We start from the raw sequence: 23,427 nt of genomic DNA, 5'->3' as shown, positions 1-23,427 counted from the left end.
TTTACAAGATTAGATAGTGTTTTAATCCAATCTCTTTTGAGATATAAAAGAGAGAAGTGAGCAGAGACACATGGGAACATCATACCACCAAGAAAGCAGTGCCAGGAGCAGAGCGCTTCTTTTTGTCCAGAGGTTTCTGTGCTGAGATGCTCCCAGACCACAGTAAGACTGATGCATCACAAGGACATTCCTCCTGAGCTGACAGAGAGAGAAAGTCTTCTCCTGGAGCTGACACCCTGAATTTGGACTTGTAGCCTACAGGACTGAGAATAAACTTCTCTTTGTTAAAACCATCCACTTGTGGTATTTCTGTTAGAGCAGCACTAGATGACTAAGAAAGGGACCCCTGTATTTTGTTATAAGCCTTTTAGGTATTCATTTTATTTTTAAACCATATGTATTTTCATATGACTTTCATAAAAATTTTTTAAAAAATTAATTGAGAAATGAACAGAGAAAATTCTGATTCATAAGCATGTATAATCATGAGGCAAGTTGCATTTGGGCAGGCCAATCCTTATGAAGGCCTGGGAGATGTGTTTTTTCACCCCAGGAGGGCCCCAGAGAAATGTGGAGAGGGTCAGTGGTCCCCCTAGGCCAGAGTGTGGTGCCCCAGGCAGGCTGAGGATGGAGCTGTGGGAATGAAACCCCCAGCATCGTTCATGCCTCAGAAGGGAAGAGTGGGTTCTCCTGCCTCCTGTAGGACACCTAACTTGATCACACCCTCTGAGGAGGGGTCTGCCATCTCCCAATGGAAGGGTCCCAAGCACTGCCAGACCAGGAGTCTCCCCCCAATCCTCTCTCTGTCAATCCACAAAGATACCTACTGTGAAGCTCAGACACCTCTCACTTCAGAAGAAGCCTCCGAGAATGCTATGTGGGTGCCATGATCTCATATTTATTGGGTGGTGAATTTGGCATCAACAGAAAAAGGCCCTCACGTGCACCAGTCCCCAGACTGGGATGTGGTGAAAACAGCATCGCAGGTTAGGATGTGCGTAGCCCAGGGCTGTGTTGAGTCTCAGAGAGCCCCCCACCCCCGGAGGAGGGAGCATTCCAGCCACTTTCTACAAAGGAGCACATGCCGATGGGTGACAGTGTACTGAGATTTATGGTGGTGGAGTCCCTGGGCTGTTGCATGGATGGGACAGGTTTACAATATCCAGAAGAGGACTAATGTTCAGAAGCAGGTGGAGGCGCTACAGGAGATGGGTCTGCAGATAAGGGTGGAGCAGGGCTGGCAGCAGTAGTACTGGCAGGAGGGGACCACACACACAGGCTTGCAGCTCACGGGCACACAGCAGGTCACCTGGCAGGGGCTGAGCACACAGCAGGCTGAGCTGCAGGAGGAGGCCCGGCAACATGCCACGGGGCAGCACGGGGATTGGAAGCCACCAGAGCAGCTGCTGGCAGCCCCACAGGGTGACTGACAGGAGCCAGCCATGGCCCACACAGGGTGGCACAGCAGAGTCATGCAGGTCACTGAGTGGCAGCAGGAGCTCCCACAGCCCAAGGGTGAGCAGCAGGCTGTGGGGACACAGCATGGTGGTGGGCAGCAGGCCAACTGGCAGCCTGTGGAGGAGGAGGTGTGGCACATGGTGGGTCTGTGGCTGGAGCAGGTAGGGAGGAGGTGGGGGCAGGTCTGCAGTCTCCTTCTGCTGAACGGCCTTTATAACCTGGGCACACAGGTGTCCAGGCAACACAGAAGCACATATATTGATTTCCTTGTTTGTGCTACATCTGGGCTGTCTCCCAGAACCTTATTTTCTCTTGCGGATTTTGCTATTTTGGCATTAGCTTCATGACTAATTGCATCTTCTTCAAACTTATTTCACATGGAAACTTGCCCATCTGTCTTCCTGGCTCTCTGCATTCTGCTTCGCTCCTTAACGTTGCACTTGTGTTGCTTTTATGTGATTCCAAAAAAACTTGGATCCTCTCATTTTCATCTCGAAGTGACAAAGATCTTCAAACAATCACAAAATTGTACAATCTTCACATGCCAGGAATAGATCATGGAAGATGTGAGGGAGAACTGAGGATGACTCATTGCTACTGAGAGCTGAAGTTGAAGAGCTGGCAGACAAATGCAAAAGGATAGGGAGACTATTTGTTCATAAGTGAGAATTGAAGGGTGTGGGCCATGGAAAACATCTTGTGGGAGCTGACATTGGATCCTTGTCTTAAGAAAGCCTCATAGTTAGAGAACTGAGATGAGATAAAGCACCAGGACATACTCAACGTGAGCACAGCTCTGTTAAAGATAAGGACTAGGGTTGGACCAAGTGTGTACCCAAGGAGATATGTGGGGACCCTGGGCTGAGTGGAGGGTTGCCCCCTGGGGAGCCATGGCAGGAAAGACGAGTTCAATATGGAGAACTACGTAACACTGCCAGAAACTGATAGAATGACAAGTGCCAGATAGCTCTCCAATCGAATATATAACCGAAAAAAATGACGCTGCATATGTTTTGAGGCAGTGGTCAACAGGCAGCACAAGACTGTGATTTCTGAGAGAAGGGAAACTCATGAGGTTAGCTTCACATTTGCCAAGATCTCTGTCTAGGGTCGATTTCCCAAATGCAGTGCAGTGAGCTAGAGTCTGAGCAGAACACAAGGATCCCTCCTGCTGAGGAGGAAGAGATCAGAGTTTGGAGCAGTTAAAGCACCAGGAATCTGAGGGGTAGGATATCAGAAAGGAGGAAGCTATGTATAAAGCAGCTCCCATAAATCTATGTGAGGGTCCCCTGTGAATCTGTGGAACAGAGCTTGGCTGTACATGTGCAAGGCTAGACCACCAGGGGCTTATCAGAGAGAAGCTCCTACTCAGTTGAGAATGGAACCCCCTGGTATCCAGATGAGACCCCATAGAGTCTGTGCCTTAGGTTTAAGGATCATACCCTAGAGTAAGACCTACCCTAGAGTGTCCTAGAAAAGCTTTTGAAAATCCATAACAAGATCTGCAGGGAAGACAGTTTGGAAGCTGAGTCCCAATAAGTTACAGAGCTTAGGAAACACCTTGGACATTCTACAGATTCTCCCTAACCAAGTGTAAAACCAAGCCTGCACAAGTTCAAGGGAATCAACCAGTAATTCATGCCTACTAGAAGAAAAATCAGTAGTTTGAAGAACACAATAAAAACTAGAGTCTCTAAAATATATTATCCACAATGTTAAATATACATTCATGAATCACAATACACATAAAGATACAGAAAAATGAGGCCAAGGAGAAAATAAAAAATAAAAAGCCGCAATGGAAACAAAATTTGAGATACCCCAGATGTTGGACTTAACAAACAAAATACCTCCACCTGTCACTAAAGATTTACACAATCATTGGGCCTCTGCTGTTAAACCAAAACTGCCCTATGAGAGATGTGTAGGATCAGACAGGAATCCAGATCATTCTTCAGTTAAACAGAACAACTGATCTCCCTGTGTCTTAGTCATCTAGTGCTGCTACAACAGAAATACCACAAGTGGATGGTTTTAACGAAGAGAAGTTTATTTCCTCACAGTCAAAGTAGGCTAGAAGTCCAAATTCAGGGCATCAGCTCCAGGGGAAGGCTTTTTCTCTCTGTTGGCCTTCTTCTCTTCAGTGTCCCCCTGGACTAGGAGCTTCTCTGCACAGGGACCCCAGTCCAAACGATGTGCTCTGCTCCCAACACTGCTTTCTTGATGGTATGAAGTCCCCATGTCTCTCTGCTCACTTCTGTCTTTTATACCTCAAGAGATTGCCTCAGGACACAATCCAGTCTTGTAGATCACGTCCTGCCTTACTAACACAACTGCCACCCATCTTCCCTCATTAACATCATAGAGGCAGGTTTACAACATACAGGAAAATCACACAGTACCAGGAATCATGGCCTAGCCAAATTGATACACACATTTTTGGGGGGACATAATTCAAACCATGACAGCCTGTTAACACCAGAAAGCACCTTAAACACTGGGCTATCTCCCTGAAAAAAAAAACAAAACACAAACACAAACACAGTGCTTCTATCCCTCAGCCATCACTGGGGAGAGGGGGAGTGGTGATCATGCTTTCAGTTAAAGGAAAGATTTAATTTTGTGAACTAGAACCTAGAATACTGTTATGAGGCTAAAAACAGCCCATGTGATGTTAGTCTTCCAGAACACTCCAAAATCACTACTAGTGAGAGACAAAGCCAGTATTCCCAGTGTCCTTCTCAGTTTATGAATCACCTCCAAGTGGTTTCATCTTGTAGAGATGAACATCCACATGTCCATGGCCTCAACAGTCACACTTTGGAGTCTATACCCAGGAGAAACGCTTGCAAGCAGACACCAGGAGACGTATTCAAGAATGTTCAGAGTAGCACCACCTATAATAGAAAACTCTTGGAAACTACATGACTGCCCATCTGTTTGAGAATGGATAACCTAAAATATTCACACAGTGGGACACTGGAGAGTATTCACAGTGAATGAACTACACCCAGACAAAATGTGGAGGAATCTTAGCAATATTTCATGGAGGGTAAAAGTAAGTCCCAGAAGATTACAGTCAGGATAATGTCCTTTTAATATTATTTAAAACAACTAAATTAGAAACTGGACTTTTCAGGAATCATAGAGATGCAACTAAACTCTATTTTTTGTTTAAAGGCAATAGGATGATGAGCATATGATTTCAGAGACAGGTCACCCCAAAAAGTTAGGGATAAATTATTGACTATGCTCTACTTTCCATGTTAGGTGGTGGGTTCATGGGAGTTTATTATATGATAATAATCAATCAATTTATTATCAATTAATAAAAAGTGGATCAGACATAACCCAGCGATGGGAGTGTATCATGAGCCCAGGATCAGAGCCAATCCAACTCTGTAAACCTGAGGTCAAAAATGTCAAAAGTTGTCTCACTGGATTTAATTCTCTATGACATATGAAATACAACATCTTCTGATGAAATGGGGAAATCCAATCCTCAATGCTATAAGACATTTTGACATCAGCTCCAGAGCTTGCTGGCTCTAAGGACAGGAACTGACAACAGAGAAAACAAGACCAAGTTTTCACAAGAGAAGAGGAGAATATGACCGCATGCACCTGAGCCTATGGGGAAGCAGTGAGAAGACTGGCAGTTTTCCTCCACCAAGGACCCTGAACCTTGCCATGAGCCATTGTGAAAAGGGACTGCTGTAGAGGGACTTCATCTAAACACAACTGCCAAAACGAATACCCAGAAAATACAGAAATAAAAAGAAAGACAAGAAACAGAGCTACATGGGGAAAGTATGATTTATTTGGCTGACGTCGGGTTTCCTGCTGGGATCATAGAAGGGCCCCGGAAGCCAGGGCTTCCCTAAGGGGATGTGCAGGGTCAGGGAGGGATCCAGATCATTCTGCCACAGGAGGGGCATCTTGTTCCAGAGTTTAGGGGGGTTCTTGAGGGAAATCAATGTGTTTTCATCTGCCCCATGTGTAGAACCTGCAGGACTCTTTCCAATAGGAGATACAGGTGGAGACCCGCCCACAATGGGAATGGCTGGTTGGGAGACACCTGGTCAGCAGCAGGCAGGAGTGCTACAGGAGACAGGTCTGCAGATGACAGTGGGGCAAGAGGGCTGGCAGCACTGGGAGGACTGGCAGGAGGGGACCACGCACACGGCGGGTTCACAGCTCACAGGCATACATACAGCAGGCTTACAGCTCACAGGCACACACACAGTGGGCTTGCAGCTCACAGGCACACAGCACTTCGCTTGGCAGGGGCTGGGCATGCAGCAAGCTGAGCCACAGGAGGAGGCCTGACTGCAGGCCGAAGGACAGCAGCTGGCAGTCCCACAGGGCAACTGACAGGAGCTGGCCACGCTACACATGGGCCGGCACAGCAGAGTCACACAGGGGGCAGGACAACTGCAGGAGCTCCCGCAGCATGGGGATGAGCAGCAGGCAGCAGGGGCACAGCACCCGGGCCTGGGGCACGGCGACTGGCAGCCCATGGAACAGCAGGTGTGGTACATGGTGGATGTGTGGTGGGGTAGGTTTCAGGGAGGAGGTGGGCGTTGGTCTGCAGGCTCCTTCTGCTGGGAGGCCTTTATATCCAGGGCTCATGGCCATCCAAACAACACAAAGCACAACTGTTGTTTTCCTTGTTTTTGCTTCCTCTGGGCTGTCTCCCACAACCTTATTTTTCTGTTGTGGATTTTTTTTTTTTTCATTTGGCCCTAGCCTTCATGACTAATTACATCTTCTTCCAGCTCTTCTTTTACTTGGAAACCTGCCCATCTATCTTACTGGCTCAGTCTAGATTCTGCCTCATTCCTTAATATCTCACTGGTGCTACTATTATGGAATTCCAAAAATTTGGATCTCCAGATTTTCCTCTTGGTGTGACTGCAATCTTCAAACAACCGCAATTTGTAAAAATCCTCCCATGTGCCAGGAAGAGTCCATGATAAATGGGAGAAAAACCTTAGGATGACTAACTCATCTGTGAGCTCCCCAGAGCTGAGGATGTAGTTGGACAGCTGGCAGATACACATAGAAGGACAAGGAGACTATTGTCCATAGGATAAGGGAGGACTAAAGGGTTGGATTATGTAGAACTTCTTGTGGGTGGTGACTTTGGATCCTTGTCTTGGAGAAAGCCTCACAGCTAGAGAACCAAGATGAGACAAGGCAGCAGGATATCTTAAATGGAGGCGCAGCTCTACCAAAGGCAGGGAATAGATTCGGATCAAATATGTGCCCAAGGGCCAAGTGGAGGCTTCTCCGCCAGGGGAGGAGGGCTATGTCAGAATACATAACAGTTAATTAGGGAGAACAAGATAATATTGGCACAATTTGAGAGAATGACTAGGGCTTGACTAGCCCACCAGTCAACTATAGATGAGAAAAAAAATTATCAGGCATATGTTTTCAGACAGTGGTCAATAGGCAGTGCAAGAATGTGATTTCCAAGAAAAAGGAAACTCACGAGGTTAGCTCATGTGCCTTCAGGTTCTGCTTGTGCCCAATCTCATAAATATCACTTCCATTTAATGATGGAGTGCTGCTGTGCACATCAAAACTTTATGGCTCTGTGGGTCAGACAACACCTAGTTCATGCTACATGGTGACTTGGTGGCCCATAGTTAAACGTTCAGTCTCCACTAAGGCCCAGAAACAAGCCAAAAGGTGTTTCTTGAAAGGAGAGTAGTTATCTGCAGAGGATGGCAGGGCTTTGCTCCAAAATCCTAAGGGTCTGTGCTGTGATTCACCAATAGGCACCTCCAAGGACTCCAAACAGCATCTCTATCTGCCCCTGACACTTCAAGCACCATTGGATCAACCAGATCATATGGCCCAAGTGGCACAGCTGCTTGTACAGCACCCTGCACCTGTTGCAGAGCCTTCTTGTGTTCTGGGCCTCATTCAAAACCAGCAACTTTTCAAGTCACTTGACAAATAAGCCAGAGTAGGACACCCAAATGAGAGATATGTTGCCTCCAAAATCCAGAGATGCCCCCTAGGCATTGTGCCTCCTTTTTAGTTGTGGGAGGGGCCAGATGCAATAACTTATCCTTTACTTCAGAAGGAATATCTCGACATGTCCTACATCACTGAAGCCCTAGAAATTTCACTGAGATGGAAGGTGGTTGAATTTTTGTAGGGTTAATTTCTCACCCTCTGGCAGGCAAATGTTTTACCAATAAGTCCAAAGTCATTGACACTTCTTCCTTACTAGGTCCAATCAGCATAATGCCATCAATATAATGGACCAGTGTGACGTGTTGTGGAAGGGAAATGCGACTGACGTCCCTGTGGACTAAATTATGACATAGGGCTAGAGCGTTGATATACTTCTGAGGTAGAACACTGAAGGTATATTGTTGGCCTTGTCTGCTGAAGGCAAACTGCCTCTGGTGGTTCTTTGAAACAGGTATGGAGAAAAAGGCATTAGCCAGATCAACAGCTACATAACAGATACCAGAAGATGTATTAATTTGCTCAAGCAGTGAAACTACATCTGGAACAGAAGCTGCAATTAGATTCACCCCCTGGTTAAGTTTTCAATAATCCACTGCCGTTCTCCAACATCCATCTTTTTTTTGCACAAGCCAAATACGCGAGTTGAATGTGGTTATGGTGGGAATCAACACCCATGCATCCTTCAAGCCCTTGATGGTGGCAGTAATCTCTGCAATCTCTCCAGAAATGTGGTATTGCTTTCGGTTTACTATTTTCCTAGGTAGGGGAAGTTCTAACAGCTTCCACTTGGCTATTTCTACCATAATAGCCCTTACTCCATTTTTCAGGGATCCAGTGTGTAGGTTCTGCCAGTTGCTGAGTATATCTATTCCAATTATGCATTCTGGAACTTGGGAAATCACTACAGGATGGGTTTGGGGACCCACTGGACCTACCGTGAGATCGACATGAGCTAAGACTCCATTAATAACCTGACCTCCATATGCCCCCAGTTTGACTCTTGGGCCACAGTGATGTTTTGGGTCTCCTGGAATTAGTGTCAGTTCAGAGCCAGTATCCAGTAGTCTTCAAAAAGTCTGATTATTTCCTTTTCCCCAGTGAGCAGTCACTCTCATAACAGGCTCCAGAGCCCTTTGGGGAAGCAAGGGAGAAAGATTAACAGTATAAATTTTTGGCAGTGTATTGGAGTCCTTCCTCAAGGGACCTGGCCTCCCCTTCATTCAAGGGGTTGTGGGTCTTTAAACTCACTCAAGTCTTGGAATTGATTGAGGGGCCATGACTCTCTATTCTGGCAATTCGAGTTAGACTGCTGTTCACTTGACCTAGAATTCTTCCGCTTGTACAAATTAAGTAATTATTTATTAGATTTCCTATCTATTTCACTCCTAGGGACACCATGACTAAGTAGCCAACACCATAAGTCTGTACGAGGCAGACTATTCTGATTACTGCTTTGACTCCACTGTCCATACCATCTACCATAATAGCCCTTACTCCTGGACTAGGAGTTTCTCTGCGCAGGAACCTCGGGTCTAGAGGACAGCCTCTGCTCCTGGCACTGCTTTCTTGGTGGTATGAGGTCCCCCTGTCTCTCTGCTCATTTCTCTCTTTTATATCTCAAAAGAGATTGGCTTAAGATGCTACCTAATCTTGTAGACCTCATCAATATAACTGCCGCTAATCCATCTTATTTCATCATAGTAATAGCATTTACAACACATAGGGAAATCACATCAGATGATAAAATGGTAGACAATCATACAATACTGAGATCATGACCTAGCCAAGTCGACAGACATTTTGGGGGGACACAATTCAATCCATGACAGGCCCCATATCAGTAAACTCAGACTGATCCAACTTTATGTTCCTTGAACCATTATCCCACACCCTTAATAGCCATTCCCACACATATTCCCCAGGTTTCTGTTTGTACATATTAGAAAAGTCAAGCAGTTCTTTTGGAGTGTAGCGTACCTCCTCCTGGGTCACACTTTGTATCTCACCTTTTGGGGCTCACTGGGACTTAAGTCTAGTTATAGGTCTAGAAGCCAAAATGGGTGGTGAGGGTGTGTTCTGAGAACATTCAGCATTGTCTTGTAAGGCATCTGCCTCAGGCGATGCCCCAGGCAATGACTCAGACAAAGGCTCTTCAGACACAGCAGAGTCAATCTTATCAGATGGGGATAGAAGGACTAATGGTTTTACTGGGAAGGGTGGCTTAGCAGACAAAGATGGAGTAGTCTCTTCAGATGGGAGTGAGAGGGCTGGTTCTGTTGGCAGAAGTGATTCAACAGAATTTAGGGGCTCAGTGTTCCCAGCTTCCTGATTATCTGCCCATATGTCCCCATCCCAAGTTTCAGAATCCCATTTTTTCCCAAGCAATGCCCTCCCTTTAACTGCAGACATCACTTGAGGGTGGGAATTCAGTTGGCATTGTAATTCGGCCACTCTTGCAATAAGATTCTGGGTTTTGTTTTCAGCAATATCAGCTCTGTTACTACAAGAAATAAGGCTTTCTTTCAAGGCACAAGTGGAAAATTTGAGGTCATTTATGCAGTGTTTGAGCTTTGATTCTGAAGCCTGAGCTCATCTCTTTCTTTCAACATTTTGTCTAGTGAAAGTAGGACCAACTAACCAGCTTCCTTATACTTCTTATTATGACAAAATTGTAGAAAGGTATCAAACATGCAGTCACCCAGAGCCTTGCCTCTCACCAATACCTGATCTATTGGTGGTGATATTTTGTGTATTTTTATTGCCACCTCATGCCATGGACTAGCAATGTCCTCTTTACTACTGGGAGCAGAGTCATCAACATCTTTAAGACTAACCAGACTTGAGAACCAATTTAGAAAACTCATTCTTACAATTTTGTTTCTCTAGAACCATCCCACTCTCAGTACCAAATGTCTTAGGCTGGGTTCTCTAGAAAAGCAAAACCAGTGAAGTGTCTATGTGTATATGTGTGTGTGTGTGTGTGTGTGTGTGTGTGTGTGTGCGCGCACATATACAAAGAGAGAGAGATCAAGGAAATGGCTCACACAGTAGTATAGGCTGGAAAGTCCCAAATCCATTGGTCAGGTTGGAGGCTTCTCCCAACTCACGTAGCTGCAGGGGCTGGCAAACCCAAGATCCAGACTGAGGAGGCTCACGAATCCCAAGATCAACAGGTAAGCTGCTAGCTCAAGTCCCAAGAACTGGAGGTCAGATGAAAAGGAGCCAGCTGCAGGACCCAGAGCAAGCAAAAGCCAGCAAGCCTTGCCAGAAAGTCCACCTATATTGGATACAGGCCACACTCCCAAGGAAACTCCCTTTTAAGGGCATATATATGAAATCAACAGCTAACATTATTCTTAACAGAGAGAGACTGAAAGCATTCCCCTTGAGAACAGGAACCAGACAAGGATGCCCTTTATCACTCCTCTTATTCAGTATTTTACTGGAAGTCTTAGCCAGAGCAATAAAGCAAGAAAGGGAAATAAAGAGCATATCAACTGGTAAGAAAGAAATAAAACTATCCCTATTCACAGATGATATTATAATATGCATAGAAGATCCCAGAGACTCTACTAGAAAGCTACTGGAACTAATAGAAGAATTCAGCAAAGTGGCAGGGTACAAAATCAACAAACAAAAATCACTTGGATTCCTCTACACCAACAAAGAGAACTCTGAAAAGGAAATCAGGAAAACAATAACATTGACAATATCCCTCAAAAAGATAAAATATTTAGGAATAAATCTAACTAGAAACATAAAAGACTTATACAAAGAAAACTTCAAAACATTACTGCAAGAAACCCAAAGAGATCTACATAAATGGAAAAACATACCATGCTCATGTATAGGAAGACTCAACATCATGAAAATGTTGATACTACCCAAAGCAATCTACAAATATAATGCATTCCCAATCCAAATTCCAACAACATTCTTTAGTGATGGAAAAACTAATCACCAACTTTATATGGAAAGGAAAGAGGCCCCAAATAAGCAAAGCATTATTGAAGAAGAGGAACAAAGTAGGAGGCCTCAAACTCCCCAGTCTCAAAACCTACAATACAGCCATGGTAGTCAAAACAGCCTGGTACTGGTACAATGACAGACACATAGACCAATGGAATAGAATTGAGAACTCAGAAGTAAATCCATCCACCTATGGATAGCTGATCTTCAACAAAGGGTCGAAGTCCACTAAATGGGGAAGAGAAAGTCTCTTTAACAAATTGTGCTGGCAAAAGTAAATATCCACTTGCAGAAAAAAATGTAACAAGATCCATAGCTCACATCATATACAAAAACTAACTCAAAATGGATCAAAGACTGAAATCTAAAACCTAAAATTGTAAAGATCATGGAAGAAAAAAATAGGGACAACGCTAGGGGTCCTAATTAATGGCATAAATAGAATAGCAAGCATAAATAAAAATGCACAAACAGCAGAAGATAAACTAGATAACTGGGAGCTCCTAAAAATTAAACACTTATGCTCATCAAAAGACTTCACCAAAAGAATAAAAGAAAACCTACAGACTGGGAAAACAGTTTTGGCTACGATGTACCTGACAAGGGTGTAGTCTCTAAAATTTATAGAAAACTTCAACAACAAAAATACAAACAACCCAGTTAAAAAATGGGCAAAGGACATGAACAGACACTTTACCAAAGAAGACATTCAGGCAGCTAAAAAACACAGGAAGAGATGCTTGCCATCATTAGCCATTAGAGGCTGTAAATCAAAACTACAATGAGATACAATCTCACCCCAGCTATAATGGCACTGATCAAAAAAACAGAAAACTACTAATACTGGCGAGGCTGTTGGGAGTTTGGAACTCTTATACGCTGCTAGCGGGAATATAAAATGATACAACCACTATGGAAGATGGTATGATACTTCCTTACAAAGCTAGAAATAGAAATACCATATGATCCAGCAATCCCAGTCCTAGGTATATAGCCTAGAAAAATAAGAGCTGTGACAAGAATAGACATGTGCACACTCATGTTCATTGCAGCATTATTCACAATAGCAAAAATATAGAAACAACCAAAGTGCCCATCAACAGATGAATGGATAAACCAACTGTGGTACATACACACAATGGAATTCTATGCAACGATAAAGAATAATGATAAATTCGTGAAACCTCTCACAACATGGATGAATCTGGAGGATATTATGTTGAGTGAAATAAGTCAATCACAAAAAGACAAATATTGTATGAAACCACTATTGTAAATAGCCAAGAAAAAGTTTACACACAGAAACATTTTTTTATGGTTACCATGGATGGGAGTGGGAGGGAGGGAAAACGACTAACTAGAAAGTAGACACGTGTTAACTTTGGTGAAAGGAAAAGCAGTACACAATATGGGGGAAGTCAGCAAATCATGACCAAGGCAAGGGATGACGCTGAGAGGTACATAAGAATAAAAGGTAATGACGGTAAATACTACAACATACACAATAACAACAGTAATAACAAACAATAAGTTATGAGCTGATACTTAGGTAGGTACGTATGCTGAATAGGTGTAGGAAGGCAAATGGGAGTTCCCCCGCATGTATATATAGGGTTGGCTGTGGATATTTTTACATACATATTTGTATGTGCTGCATCTATATTCATATATACAAAGAGCACACAGGGGGCACAGTCATTCAAACATCCTACACGTAACCAAACACCTCGAGGGACTGAGCTACCAGGCTTGAAGGCTAGGGACCATAATCTTGGGGGACATCTATGTCTATTGGTATAACATAGTTCATAGAGACAACGTTCTATAACTTACTTTGGTGAGTAGTGTCTAGGGTCTTAAAAGCTTTGGAACAGCCATCTAAGATACAACTATTGGTCTCTTTTTCCACTGGAGCAAAGGAGAGTGAAGAAAACCAAAGACTCAAGGAAACAATTAGTCTGAAGAACTAATGGACAATAGGAACCACAGCCTTCACTAGCCTGAGACCAGAACTGGATGGTGGGAAGGTACCACTACCAACAACCACTCTGACCAGGATCACAATAGAAGGTCCCGGTTAGAGTGGGAAAAAAAAAAAGTAGAACAAAATTCGAATTCATACAAAAGACCAGATTTCCTCATCTGAGAGAGACTGGAAGAATCCCTGAGACTATGGCCCTTAGACACCCTTCTAACCTGGAGCTGAAGCCACTCCCAGAGATGCCCTTTCAGCCAAATAATAGACAGGCCTATATAATAAACAATTACACTCATGAGGAAAGTGCTCCTTAGAACAATCATCTATATGGGACCAAAAGGGCAAAATCTGCCCAAAAGCAATGAGTAGAAGGCAGGAAGGAGCAGGAAAACCAGAGGAATGGAAATGGGGAACTCAGGTGGTAATGGGGAGAGTGTTGACACATTGTGTTGATCGCAACCAATATCATGGAACAGTTTGTGTATAAACGGTTGAATGGGAAATTAATCTGCTCTGTAAACATTCACCTAAAGCACAATAAAAAAATAATTAAAAAAATACAAAGAAGAAAGAAATAGAGACGTTCTATGAGGAACATCCCTGAGAAATGGGAATCCGGTCTCTAAGATAGGTCCCAGAGCAGCCATACATCACAGGCATCACCTGGGAACTTGTTGGAAGTACCAACCCTCATGCCCCATCCCAGACCTGATGATTTAGATACTTGGAACGAGGGCCCAGTGCATGCTCAGGTTTGAGGATTACTGCTCCAAGGGAAGATACAGTGGAAATATGACTATTAAAGAGGTGTATTAAAGGTCAAAGATGAAGCCTTGTCAGACAGGAGGCCATTGCCCTGGTGGGACTCTCTAATCAGGAAGGTGAAGATGGAGAAGATCAGCGTGAACAGGAGGTGCTTCGACAGACCCCTCTCTTACCATGGGATACCCCGACCACCCCCAACCTCCATGACAAAATAGGACAGAGCAGAACTTCCCCATAGGGTTTCCAAGGAGAAACTGGTGGATTCGAACCGCTGACCTTCTGGTTAGCAGCCAAATGCTTAACCATTGTGCCTCCAGGGCTCCAGAAATATAGTTAGAAATGAAAAAAAAAGGAAGGGGAAAGAAGGTATCCAAATCCATAAAACATGCATATATATTCATTGTAAATGGTAGAAAGAAAGAGACAGACATGATGCTGCCTACAGTGTTTCAGACTCATTGGGCTTCTGAAGGGAGTGGGAATAGAGAGCACAGTCTGGGAGTCTGCCCAACAAAGCCAAAGCTCACAGACAGTGTAATGGGGTTCTGGGAGACATGGTGGTTGTAAAACGTGTGCAAATACGCTGACCCTCCTCCCATTAAAAGATGGCATCTAAGAGCTGATCTCCCCTCCAATATGTATCGTGTAGTGACTCACCTCTCATAAGCAGAATGAGATGGTGGAAGTGATACTGTGTGACTGCTGAGGACATGCTAGGAAAGGAGGGACAGCTTCCATCCAGCTCTCTTGTCATGCTCACCCTCAGCACCAGCCACCATGCTAGGAGGAAGCCCAGGCCACACAGAGTGGCCCATGAAGAGGAACCAAGTCCCCTGGTGCATTCCCATCAATGGCAGGCACATTCCCTCCCCTTGCCAGACATGTGAGGAAACCACCTGGGAAGCAGATGGTCCAGCCCAGCTGCAGGGAGGTGAAACCAGCCTCCCTCATGCCCAGCCCACACTGCAGATTCATGAGCAGAATAAGTCATTATTATTGGTTCCAGCCACTACAAGTATGGACACTAAATTTCTCTAGGAGATGAACTGCATCTGCTTAGAAATATCCCTGGGTGGTATTTTACACATGGACAGTGGTCCAAAGAGCATGGTCTGAAATGTGATCACACCACAAAAACAGAAGTGAGGAGGAACATGGAAGTGAGAACAAGAAAAAGAATGGGGAAGAAAGAGGTTTGGGGCAGGAAGGGCAAGCCAGGCAACATGGTGGGGGTGCCTATCCAGAGGTGGCCCATGAGAACACCCCAGTGGCACCACAGCTGGGGGCTCTGAACAAGGCTAGCCAAGGACAAAGGGAACCATTATGGGTTGAATTATGTGCCCCCAAAATATGTTGAAGTCCTAACCTGTGAATGTGACCTTGTTTGAAATAGCGTCTTTGAAGATGTTACATTAACATTCCACAGATCCGCCCTCGCCTCCCTCCTCTCCTGACTATCAGTGCTGGCTAGTGCTCCTGCCGCCTGGGGATGAGTGGGCTTCTATGGGATTGAAAAGACTCAAAACGGAGTTAGTCTTCCAAGCATTTTCACATCTGATTAATGTTAAGTGTAAATAAAGAGGATAGATATGCACACACGCACACACAAACACTCACACATGATACATGGACCAGTGATAGGAGTGTGTCACGAATTTAGGACCAGAATTAACACAATTCTACAAACCCAAGGTCCGAACAAATCAAAAGCTGTTTCATAGGATGAATTCTCCTCCATGACATAAGAAATATGACATCTCCCCCAAGACGGAAAAGTCCATCCTCAATGCTATAAGCATTTTAACACCAACTCCAGCACTTGCTGGCCCAGGGGAAGGAGTGAACAGTGTAGGGAAAATAAGACCCTGCTATCGCAAGAGAGGAGAAGAATATGACCACATGTACCTGAGCACACATGCCGAGTCTCGGGAGGCAGTGAGGAGGCTGGCCCCTTCAGACCACTTCCCCACCAAGGACTCCCCACCTTCCCATGGGCCATTGCAAAAAGAGATGGCTGAAGAGGGAATTCACCTTAAAATACCTTCTTAACCACAAGAACAGAGACATAGAAAACATGGACATAAAAAAGAAAGACAAGGAACAAAGAGCTGCATGGAGAAAGCATGATTTATTAGATTGACGTGCAGTGTGGTTTCCTGCTGGAGTCAGAGAAGGGTCCTGGGAGCCAGGACACTCTTAAAGGGATGTGCAGGGTCAGGGAACGATCCAAATGATCTGCCACAGGGAGGGGCTTCTTATCCTGGAGTTCAGAGGGTTCATTGAGCATGCTTTTCATCTGCCCAACGTGTAGAACCTGGAGGCCCACCAAAGGCTCGTTCCAGGAGGAGCTATAGGTGTGAACCTGTCTGCACTAGGAGTGCCTCGTTTGGAGGCATGTGGTTAGCAGCAGGAAGGGGTGCCACAGGTGACGGGTCTGCAGATGAGGGTGGGGCAGGAGGGCCGGCAGCAGCAGGAGGACTGGTAGGAGGGAGCCATGCACACAGTGGGCTTGCAACTTACCGGCACACACACAGTGGGCTTGCAGCTCACGGGCACACAGCAGGTCACCTGGCAGGGGCTGGGCACATAGCAAGCCAACCTGTAGGAGGAGGCCTGGCCACACACCACAGGGCTACACGGGGACTGGCAACCACTGGAGTAGCTGCTGGCAGCTCCACAGGGTGACTGGCAGGAGCTGGCCACACCACACACAGGCCGGCACAGCAGAGTCACACGGGACACTGGGCGGCAGCAGGAGCTCCCACAGCCCAAGGGTGAGCAGCAGGCAGTGGGGACGCAGCACGGGGATGGGCAGCACGCCGACTGGCAGCCCGTGGAGCAGAAGGTGTGGCACATGGTAGGTCTGTGGCTGGAGCAGGTATCAGGGAGGAGGTGGGGCAGATCTGCAGGCTCCTCCTGTTGGACGGCCTTTATACCCCTGGCACACAGGCATCCGGGCAACACAGAAGCATAACTATTGTTTTCCTTGTTGGTGCTTCCTCTGGGCTGTCTCCCAGAACCTAATTTTCTGGTGTGGATTAGCTTCATGACTAATTGCATCTTCTTCACGCTCTTGTTTCACTTGAAAATCTCCCCATCTGTCTTACTGGCTCTGTTTGGATTCTGCCTCGTTCCTTAATGTTGCACCTGTGTTACTTTTACATGATTTCAAAAACTTGGATCTTCTGATTTTCCTGTTCACGTGACAGTGATCTTCAAACAATCACAAATTGTAAACCCCTCCTATGTGCCAGAAAGGTCTATGGTAGATGTGAGGGAGAACTGAGGATGGTTAATGGTCTTTGAGTTTCCCAGAGCTGAGAGGTGGAGTTGGAGAGCTGACAGATACACATGAAAGGATAAGGAGACTACTGGGCCACAGATAAGTGAAGATTCGTCATGGAGAACTCCTGTTTTTAGATCCTTGTCTTGAGACAGCCTCATACTTAGAGAATCAAGATAATATACAGTAGCTGAATGCAATGGCTAATGTTATTGTTAACTTGGCTAGGCCATGATTCTCAGTATTATGTAATCATCCTCCATTTTGTAATCTGATGTAATTATCTTCCATTTTGTGATATAATGTCATCACCTCCATGATGTGATTTCATGGGATTAGCCCATCAGTTGTAAGGGGAGTTTCACCAGGGGTGCGGCCCACACCCAGTACATGTATATGGATGTTCTGGCAAAGCTAACTTGTTTGCTCTAGATCCTGTTTCCAGCTCCTCATCATCTGACCTCCAGTTCTTGGGACTTGAGCCAGCAGCCTATCAACTGATCTGCCAACTTTGGGATTCACCAGCTTCTGCAGCTTTGTGAGCCAACAGCCTGCCATCTGACCTGCTGATTCTGGGTTTGTCAGCACCTATAGCTATATGAGTCAGGAGAAGCCTCCAGCTGATGCCTGACCCATGGACTTTGGGACTTGCCAGCCTCCACAATAGCATGAGCCATTTCCTTGAGACAAATCTCTCTCTATATATATATATGTATATATATATATATATGCTGTATGTCCCCAGGACCATTCCCACAACCCATTTTTTTTTCTTTCTGACATTGGTTTTTTCTTTTTTAGATTGACATTGGTTGCCTATTATTAGCTTTCCTGTCCCCTCCTGCCTTCTGGCCCTTGCCCCTGGACTGGTGTGCCCCTTTATCCTCCTTTTGTCTTATGGGCCTGTCCAATCTCTGGCTAAAGTGTGAACCCCAAGAGTGACTTCATTACTGAGCTAAAAGAGTGTCCAGGAGCCATACTCTAAGAGTTTCTCCAGTCTCTGTCAGGCCAGTAAGTCTGGACTTTTTTCCCACAACCCATTTTTGCTTCTAGACCTGTAACTAGACTTAAGTCCCAGTGAGCCCCAAAAGGTGAAGTACAAAATGTGACCCAGGAGGAGGTACACTACACTCCAAAAGAACTGCTTGACTTTTCTAATACGTACAAACAGAAACCTGGGGAATATGTGTGGGAATGGCTATTAAGGGTGTGGGATAACGGTGCAAAGAACATAAAGTTGGATTAGTCTGAGTTTATTGATGTAGGTCCACTAGGTACAGCTCCTTCTTCCATATTTCAGCCTGAGAGGTTAGAAAAGGATCTAACAGATTATTTATTTGGTTCTCTGAAGCATGGATTAAGCGGTGGCCTATGCTAAATTAAGTTGAAGTACCAGACCAGCCTTGGTGTATGGTAGAAGAAGGTATCTAAAAGCTTAGGGAAATTGGCATGTTAGAGTGGATTTATCAGGTTAGACCCACAGACCCACACATGGAGTGCCCCAGAGGACACACCTTTTACCACAAATATGAGGGACAAATTTGTAAACGGAGCCCCAGCATCCTCAAAGACTTCTGTGATTGCTGTTTTATGTAAGTCAGATTTGACACTGGGAACTGCCCTAATTGAATTAACACATCTAATTACTATAGGGCTTATTGGACCTCATGATGGTAGGGGCCAAGTGGTGGCACTTAAATGCTAAAGACAAGGTGGGTGTGGTTACCGTAATGGACAGTAGAGTCAAAGCAGTAATCACAAAAGTCTGACTCGTATGGACTTTTGGTGTTGGCTACTTAGCCATGGTGTCCCTAGGAGTGAAATAGATGGAAAACCTACTAAATATTTATTTGATCTGTACAACAGGAAGAATTATAGGTCAACTGAACGGGGCAGCCTAACTTGAATCACCAGAATAGAGATCTGCGGCCTCTCAATCAATTCACTGACTTGAGTCCTGTGATGCAGCAGCCTGCTGTCTGATCAACTGATTCTGGGTTCATCAGGCCCTAGAGCCACATGAGTCAGGCAAAGCCTTCAGCCGATGCCTGACCCATGGTCTTTGGGACTTGCCAGTCTCCACAGCAGCCTGAGCTATTTCCTCAAGATAAATCTCTATAATTACAAATATATATATATATATATATATATATATAATGTTTCACTGGCTTTGCTTCTCTAGAGAACCCAGATTAAGATACAGGACATCCTCAAAGGAGGCATGGATCTACCAAGGAGTAGGTTTGGGTCAGGCATGTGACCAAGGAGGTATGTGTGGCCCCTGGGCCAATGAAGTTCCTCCCTGCAACAAGGAGCCATGGCAGGAGACAAGAGTTCAATATGGAGAACCACACAACACTTGCAGAAATAGATGAAATGACTGGTGCCAGAATAGCCCTCTACTCCACAATACAACTGAAAAAAAATTTGTCTCACATATATTTTCAGAGAGTGGTCAACAGGCAACACAAGACTTTTGTTCCAGAGAGAAAGGAAACACAAAGTGAGCTCCACATTCACCCAGCTCTACCTCTGGGGTCAACTTCCTAAATGCAGTGTGGTGAGCTAGAGTCTGAGAAGAAAACAATTGCCTCACTGTACTGAGAAGGAAGAGGTCAGAGTTTGGCACAGTTGAAGCACCTGGAATCTGAAAGGTAGGGCATCAGACAGGAGAGAACTATACATAGAGTAGGGGCCATAAGTTTATGTGAGGATCCCCTGTGACTCTATGGAAGAGGATGGGGTTGTACATGCTCAGAGCAAGACCACTGGGGGCTCATCAGATAGAAGCTGCTACAAAGTTGAGAGGGGAACTCTGGTGGCATCCAGCTGAATCCCCATACATTCTGCACTGTAGGAAAAGGACCACACTCTAGGGTAAGGCTTATTCTAGAATGCCCCAGCAACACCTAAAATAATCCATAACAAAATCTGCCAGGGAGATAGTTTGAAGTTATGGAGCTTGAGAAACACCTTGGACATTCCACAGATCCACCATAACCAAGTCATACCAAGCCTGCACAAGTTCAGGGGGATCAACCAGTAATTGACTGCCTGATAGAAGAAAATTCAGGACTCACAGAAAGTAATAGAAACTAGAGTCCCAAAAGTATTATCCACAATGTCAAATTTACAATAAAAAATCTTTGTATGTCTATACAAAGATATGGGAAAATGAGCCTCATACTCAAGCGGGAAAAAACAGTCAATATATACAAAATCTGAGATAACCTAGGTGTTGGACTTAGTAAGCCACATGCCCAAACTTCTGCCACATCAGCAGCTAAAGATCTACACAATCATAGGACTCCTGCTCTTAAACTAGGATTTCCCTGAGAGTCAAGAACAGGGTCAGAGTAGGATTCAAGTAATTCTGCAGCTAAACCAAACTGGCCTCCCTGTTAACCCCAGATAGTTGCATACAATGGGCATTATCCCTAAAAAAAAAACCAAAAAAAACTCAAATACAGTGCCACCCTCCATCCAACAGCCATAACATGGGGAGGGAGGGTTATGCCTTCATTTACAAGAGGAATTTAATTTTGGTATATAGAGACTACAATAAAGCTAACTGGCTAATAATTGAACACATGATGTCAGTATTCTGGAACACTCTGCAATCGCTACTGGTAATAGCCAAAGCCAGTATTCTAAAAATCCTCCACAGTTTATGAATCACTATCTTGTAGAGATGAACATTCACATATCCTTATTCTCAACAGTCCCACTCCTGAGTCTATTCCCAGGAGAAACTCTTACAAGCAGACACCAGGAGATGTATTCATTTCAGAATACATCTGAATACATGTTCAGAGCAGCACCATCTGTAACAGAAAACTCTTGGAAACTACACTCCTGCCTATCTGTTTGAGAATGGATCAGCTAAAATATTCACACAATGGGACACTGGAGAGTATTCATAACGAATGAATTACACCTACACAAAATGTGGAGGAATCTTAGCAATATTTCATCCAGCGGGTAAAGTAAGTCCCAAAAGATTGCATTCAAGATGATATCCTTTCAACATCCTTCAAACAAACTAAATAAGACACCGCACTTTTCAGGAATTGTGGAGGTGTGACACAACTCTATTTTTTATAAAGGAAACAGAATGATGAGCATTTTCAAGACTGGTTACCCCAAGAAGATAGGGATAAATTATTGAATGAAGAGACTGGCTCCTGGCTAAAAACCCAGGTAATTTTCACGCCTGACCACCAGTAATTATACAGGCTGTACCTGGGTAGCAAGTTGTGGTCAAGGACTCAGCCCCCCACCCCAAAACAGCCATGCTCTGCTGTTTTCCATATCTGCATTCCTAAACCAGGTGCCTCCATATGGGGGCATTTTTAATGAGGGTCTTCAATAAAGTCCTTCCTCAGGTGATTCTGCCAAAGTCTCCTTAACAGTAAGAAGGGGGAGGAAACTTGAAGATGCTTTCCCCCGTTCTGATGCAGTACTTGGTGCTTTTCCACCCCCCTCACTCTCTCCCCTGCCTCTGGGTCTGTAAAACTGCAGAAGCCTTGTGTTCAGGGTACCCTCTGCAGTGAGATGGCAGCCACATCTGCACTGATCCACCTAACTCTCTCCTGGACACCATTCCTGGGGAAATATGGAACAGGGGGAGCCAGCGGCCTTTGCCAGGTATCTCTTGCTCATACTATCCCAGTAAGTGATTGAAGACTTAACCGTTACTTTCGTTTTGGCTCCTTCTCTTAATTGCCTTCTTGGACACCTTGCAGCTCAGCTCAGCTTAGCTAACATTGAAAATGTTTTTCTTTCATGTTAGGTGGTGGATTCATGGCGATTGACTCTATTAAAATACTCAAGTAATTAATTATTAATTAATAAAAAGTAAGTCATGCATAGACCAAAAATAGGAGTGTATCAAGATCCAAACTAAACCAGTTCTTTAAACCTGAGGTCCCAACAAGTCAAAAGTTGTCCCACTGGAAATAATTCTCCATGTCGTAGGAAATAAGACGGCTTACCATGAGACGGAAAAATCTATCTGCAATGGTGTACCTCATTTTGACTTCATCTCCTGCAATTGCTGGCCAGGGAGACAGGAAAGGACAACAGAGAGAAAAAAAGACTGAACTATGGCAAGTGAGGAGGAGAAGCTGGCTGAGTGCACCTGAGCTCACGGGGTCTTGAGAGGTAGTGAGTAGACTGGCCTCTTCCCCTACAAAGGCACCCTCCACCTTCCCATGAGCCATTGCAAAAGGGGATGGCTGAAGGAGGAATTCACCTTAAAGTGCCTTCATAATAACTATAGAGACACAGAAAACATGGAAATAAAAAAGAAAGACAAGAAACAGACAGCTGTCCAAAGAAGACATTCAAGTGGCTAACAGACACACGAGGAAATGCTCATGATCACTAGCCATTAGGGAAATGCAAATCAAAACCACAATGAGATACCATCTCACCCCGGCATGACTGACACTAATCAAAAAAACAGAAAATAACAAAGGTTGGAGAGGCTGCAGGGAGATTGGAACTCTTATGCACTGCTGATGGGAATGCAAAATGATACAACCATTTTGGAAAATTTTATGGCTATTCCTTAGAAAGCTAGAAATAGAAATACCATATGATCCAGCAATCCCACTCCTAGGAACATATCCTAGAGAAATAAGAGCCGTCACACGAATAGACATATGCACACCCATGTTCATGGCAGCATTCTTCACAATAGCAAAAAGATGGAAACAACCTAGATGCCCATCAACAGATGAATGGATAACAAACTATGGTACATACACACAATGGAGTACTATGCAACAAGAAAGACCAATGAGGAATCTGAGAAGCATCTCACAACATGGATGAATCTGGAGGGCGTTATGCTGAGTGAAATAAGTCAGTCACAAAAGGACAAATATTGTATGACACCACTACTATAAAAACTCATGAAAAGGTTTACACACAAAAAGAAACAATCTTTGATGGTTACAAGGGAGGGGAGGGGTGGAGG

General features: G+C 44.6%; 3 protein-coding genes across 4 annotated transcripts; all 3 read right to left on the bottom strand.

Annotated features, from left to right (window-relative positions):
• Positions 1-1,180: 1,180 nt before the first annotated feature.
• LOC111822090 (keratin-associated protein 12-4-like) lies at positions 1,181-1,597 on the bottom strand. Its single transcript, XM_023739106.1, has 2 exons — positions 1,428-1,597; positions 1,181-1,340 (listed from the first exon to the last, which is right to left on the bottom strand). The coding sequence occupies exons 1-2, from the start codon at positions 1,595-1,597 to the stop codon at positions 1,181-1,183; spliced, it is 330 nt and encodes a 109-aa protein (XP_023594874.1).
• A 3,943-nt stretch (positions 1,598-5,540) lies between these two features.
• LOC111822092 (keratin-associated protein 12-1-like) lies at positions 5,541-5,999 on the bottom strand. Its single transcript, XM_023739116.1, has one exon. It carries the CDS (start codon positions 5,997-5,999, stop codon positions 5,541-5,543), a length of 459 nt encoding a protein of 152 aa, XP_023594884.1.
• A 10,562-nt stretch (positions 6,000-16,561) lies between these two features.
• LOC101349568 (keratin-associated protein 12-1-like) lies at positions 16,562-17,017 on the bottom strand. Of its 2 annotated transcripts, none has more exons than XM_023739115.1 (2): positions 16,848-17,017; positions 16,562-16,760 (listed from the first exon to the last, which is right to left on the bottom strand). In XM_023739115.1, the coding sequence occupies exons 1-2, from the start codon at positions 17,015-17,017 to the stop codon at positions 16,562-16,564; spliced, it is 369 nt and encodes a 122-aa protein (XP_023594883.1). The 2 variants fall into 2 exon arrangements, with proteins under 2 accessions (XP_023594883.1, XP_004384854.1); XM_004384797.1 differs by having other exon boundaries at positions 16,562-16,739; positions 16,902-17,017.
• Positions 17,018-23,427: the final 6,410 nt, after the last annotated feature.

The sequence above is a fragment of the Trichechus manatus genome, unplaced genomic scaffold (assembly GCF_000243295.1).
Source record: "Trichechus manatus latirostris isolate Lorelei unplaced genomic scaffold, TriManLat1.0 scaffold00128, whole genome shotgun sequence".
Lineage (NCBI taxonomy): Eukaryota > Metazoa > Chordata > Mammalia > Sirenia > Trichechidae > Trichechus > Trichechus manatus.
Note: the sequence above shows the minus strand (reverse complement) of the source record. Positions and strands in the feature narration are given on the sequence as shown.

Bases quoted from the DNA above. Each gene is read 5' to 3' on its own strand.
- LOC101349568 (XM_023739115.1), bottom strand. From the start codon at position 17,017: ATGTGCCACACCTTCTGCTCCACGGGCTGCCAGTCGGCGTGCTGCCCA. The intron at 16,761-16,847 runs GTCACCCTGTGG...CTCCTCCTACAG, and splicing joins GGTGTGGCCAGCTCCTGCCA to GTTGGCTTGCTATGTGCCCA.
- LOC111822092 (XM_023739116.1), bottom strand. From the start codon at position 5,999: ATGTACCACACCTGCTGTTCCATGGGCTGCCAGTCGCCGTGCCCCAGG.
- LOC111822090 (XM_023739106.1), bottom strand. From the start codon at position 1,597: ATGTGCCACACCTCCTCCTCCACAGGCTGCCAGTTGGCCTGCTGCCCA. The intron at 1,341-1,427 runs GTCACCCTGTGG...CTCCTCCTGCAG, and splicing joins GCCATGGCTGGCTCCTGTCA to CTCAGCCTGCTGTGTGCTCA.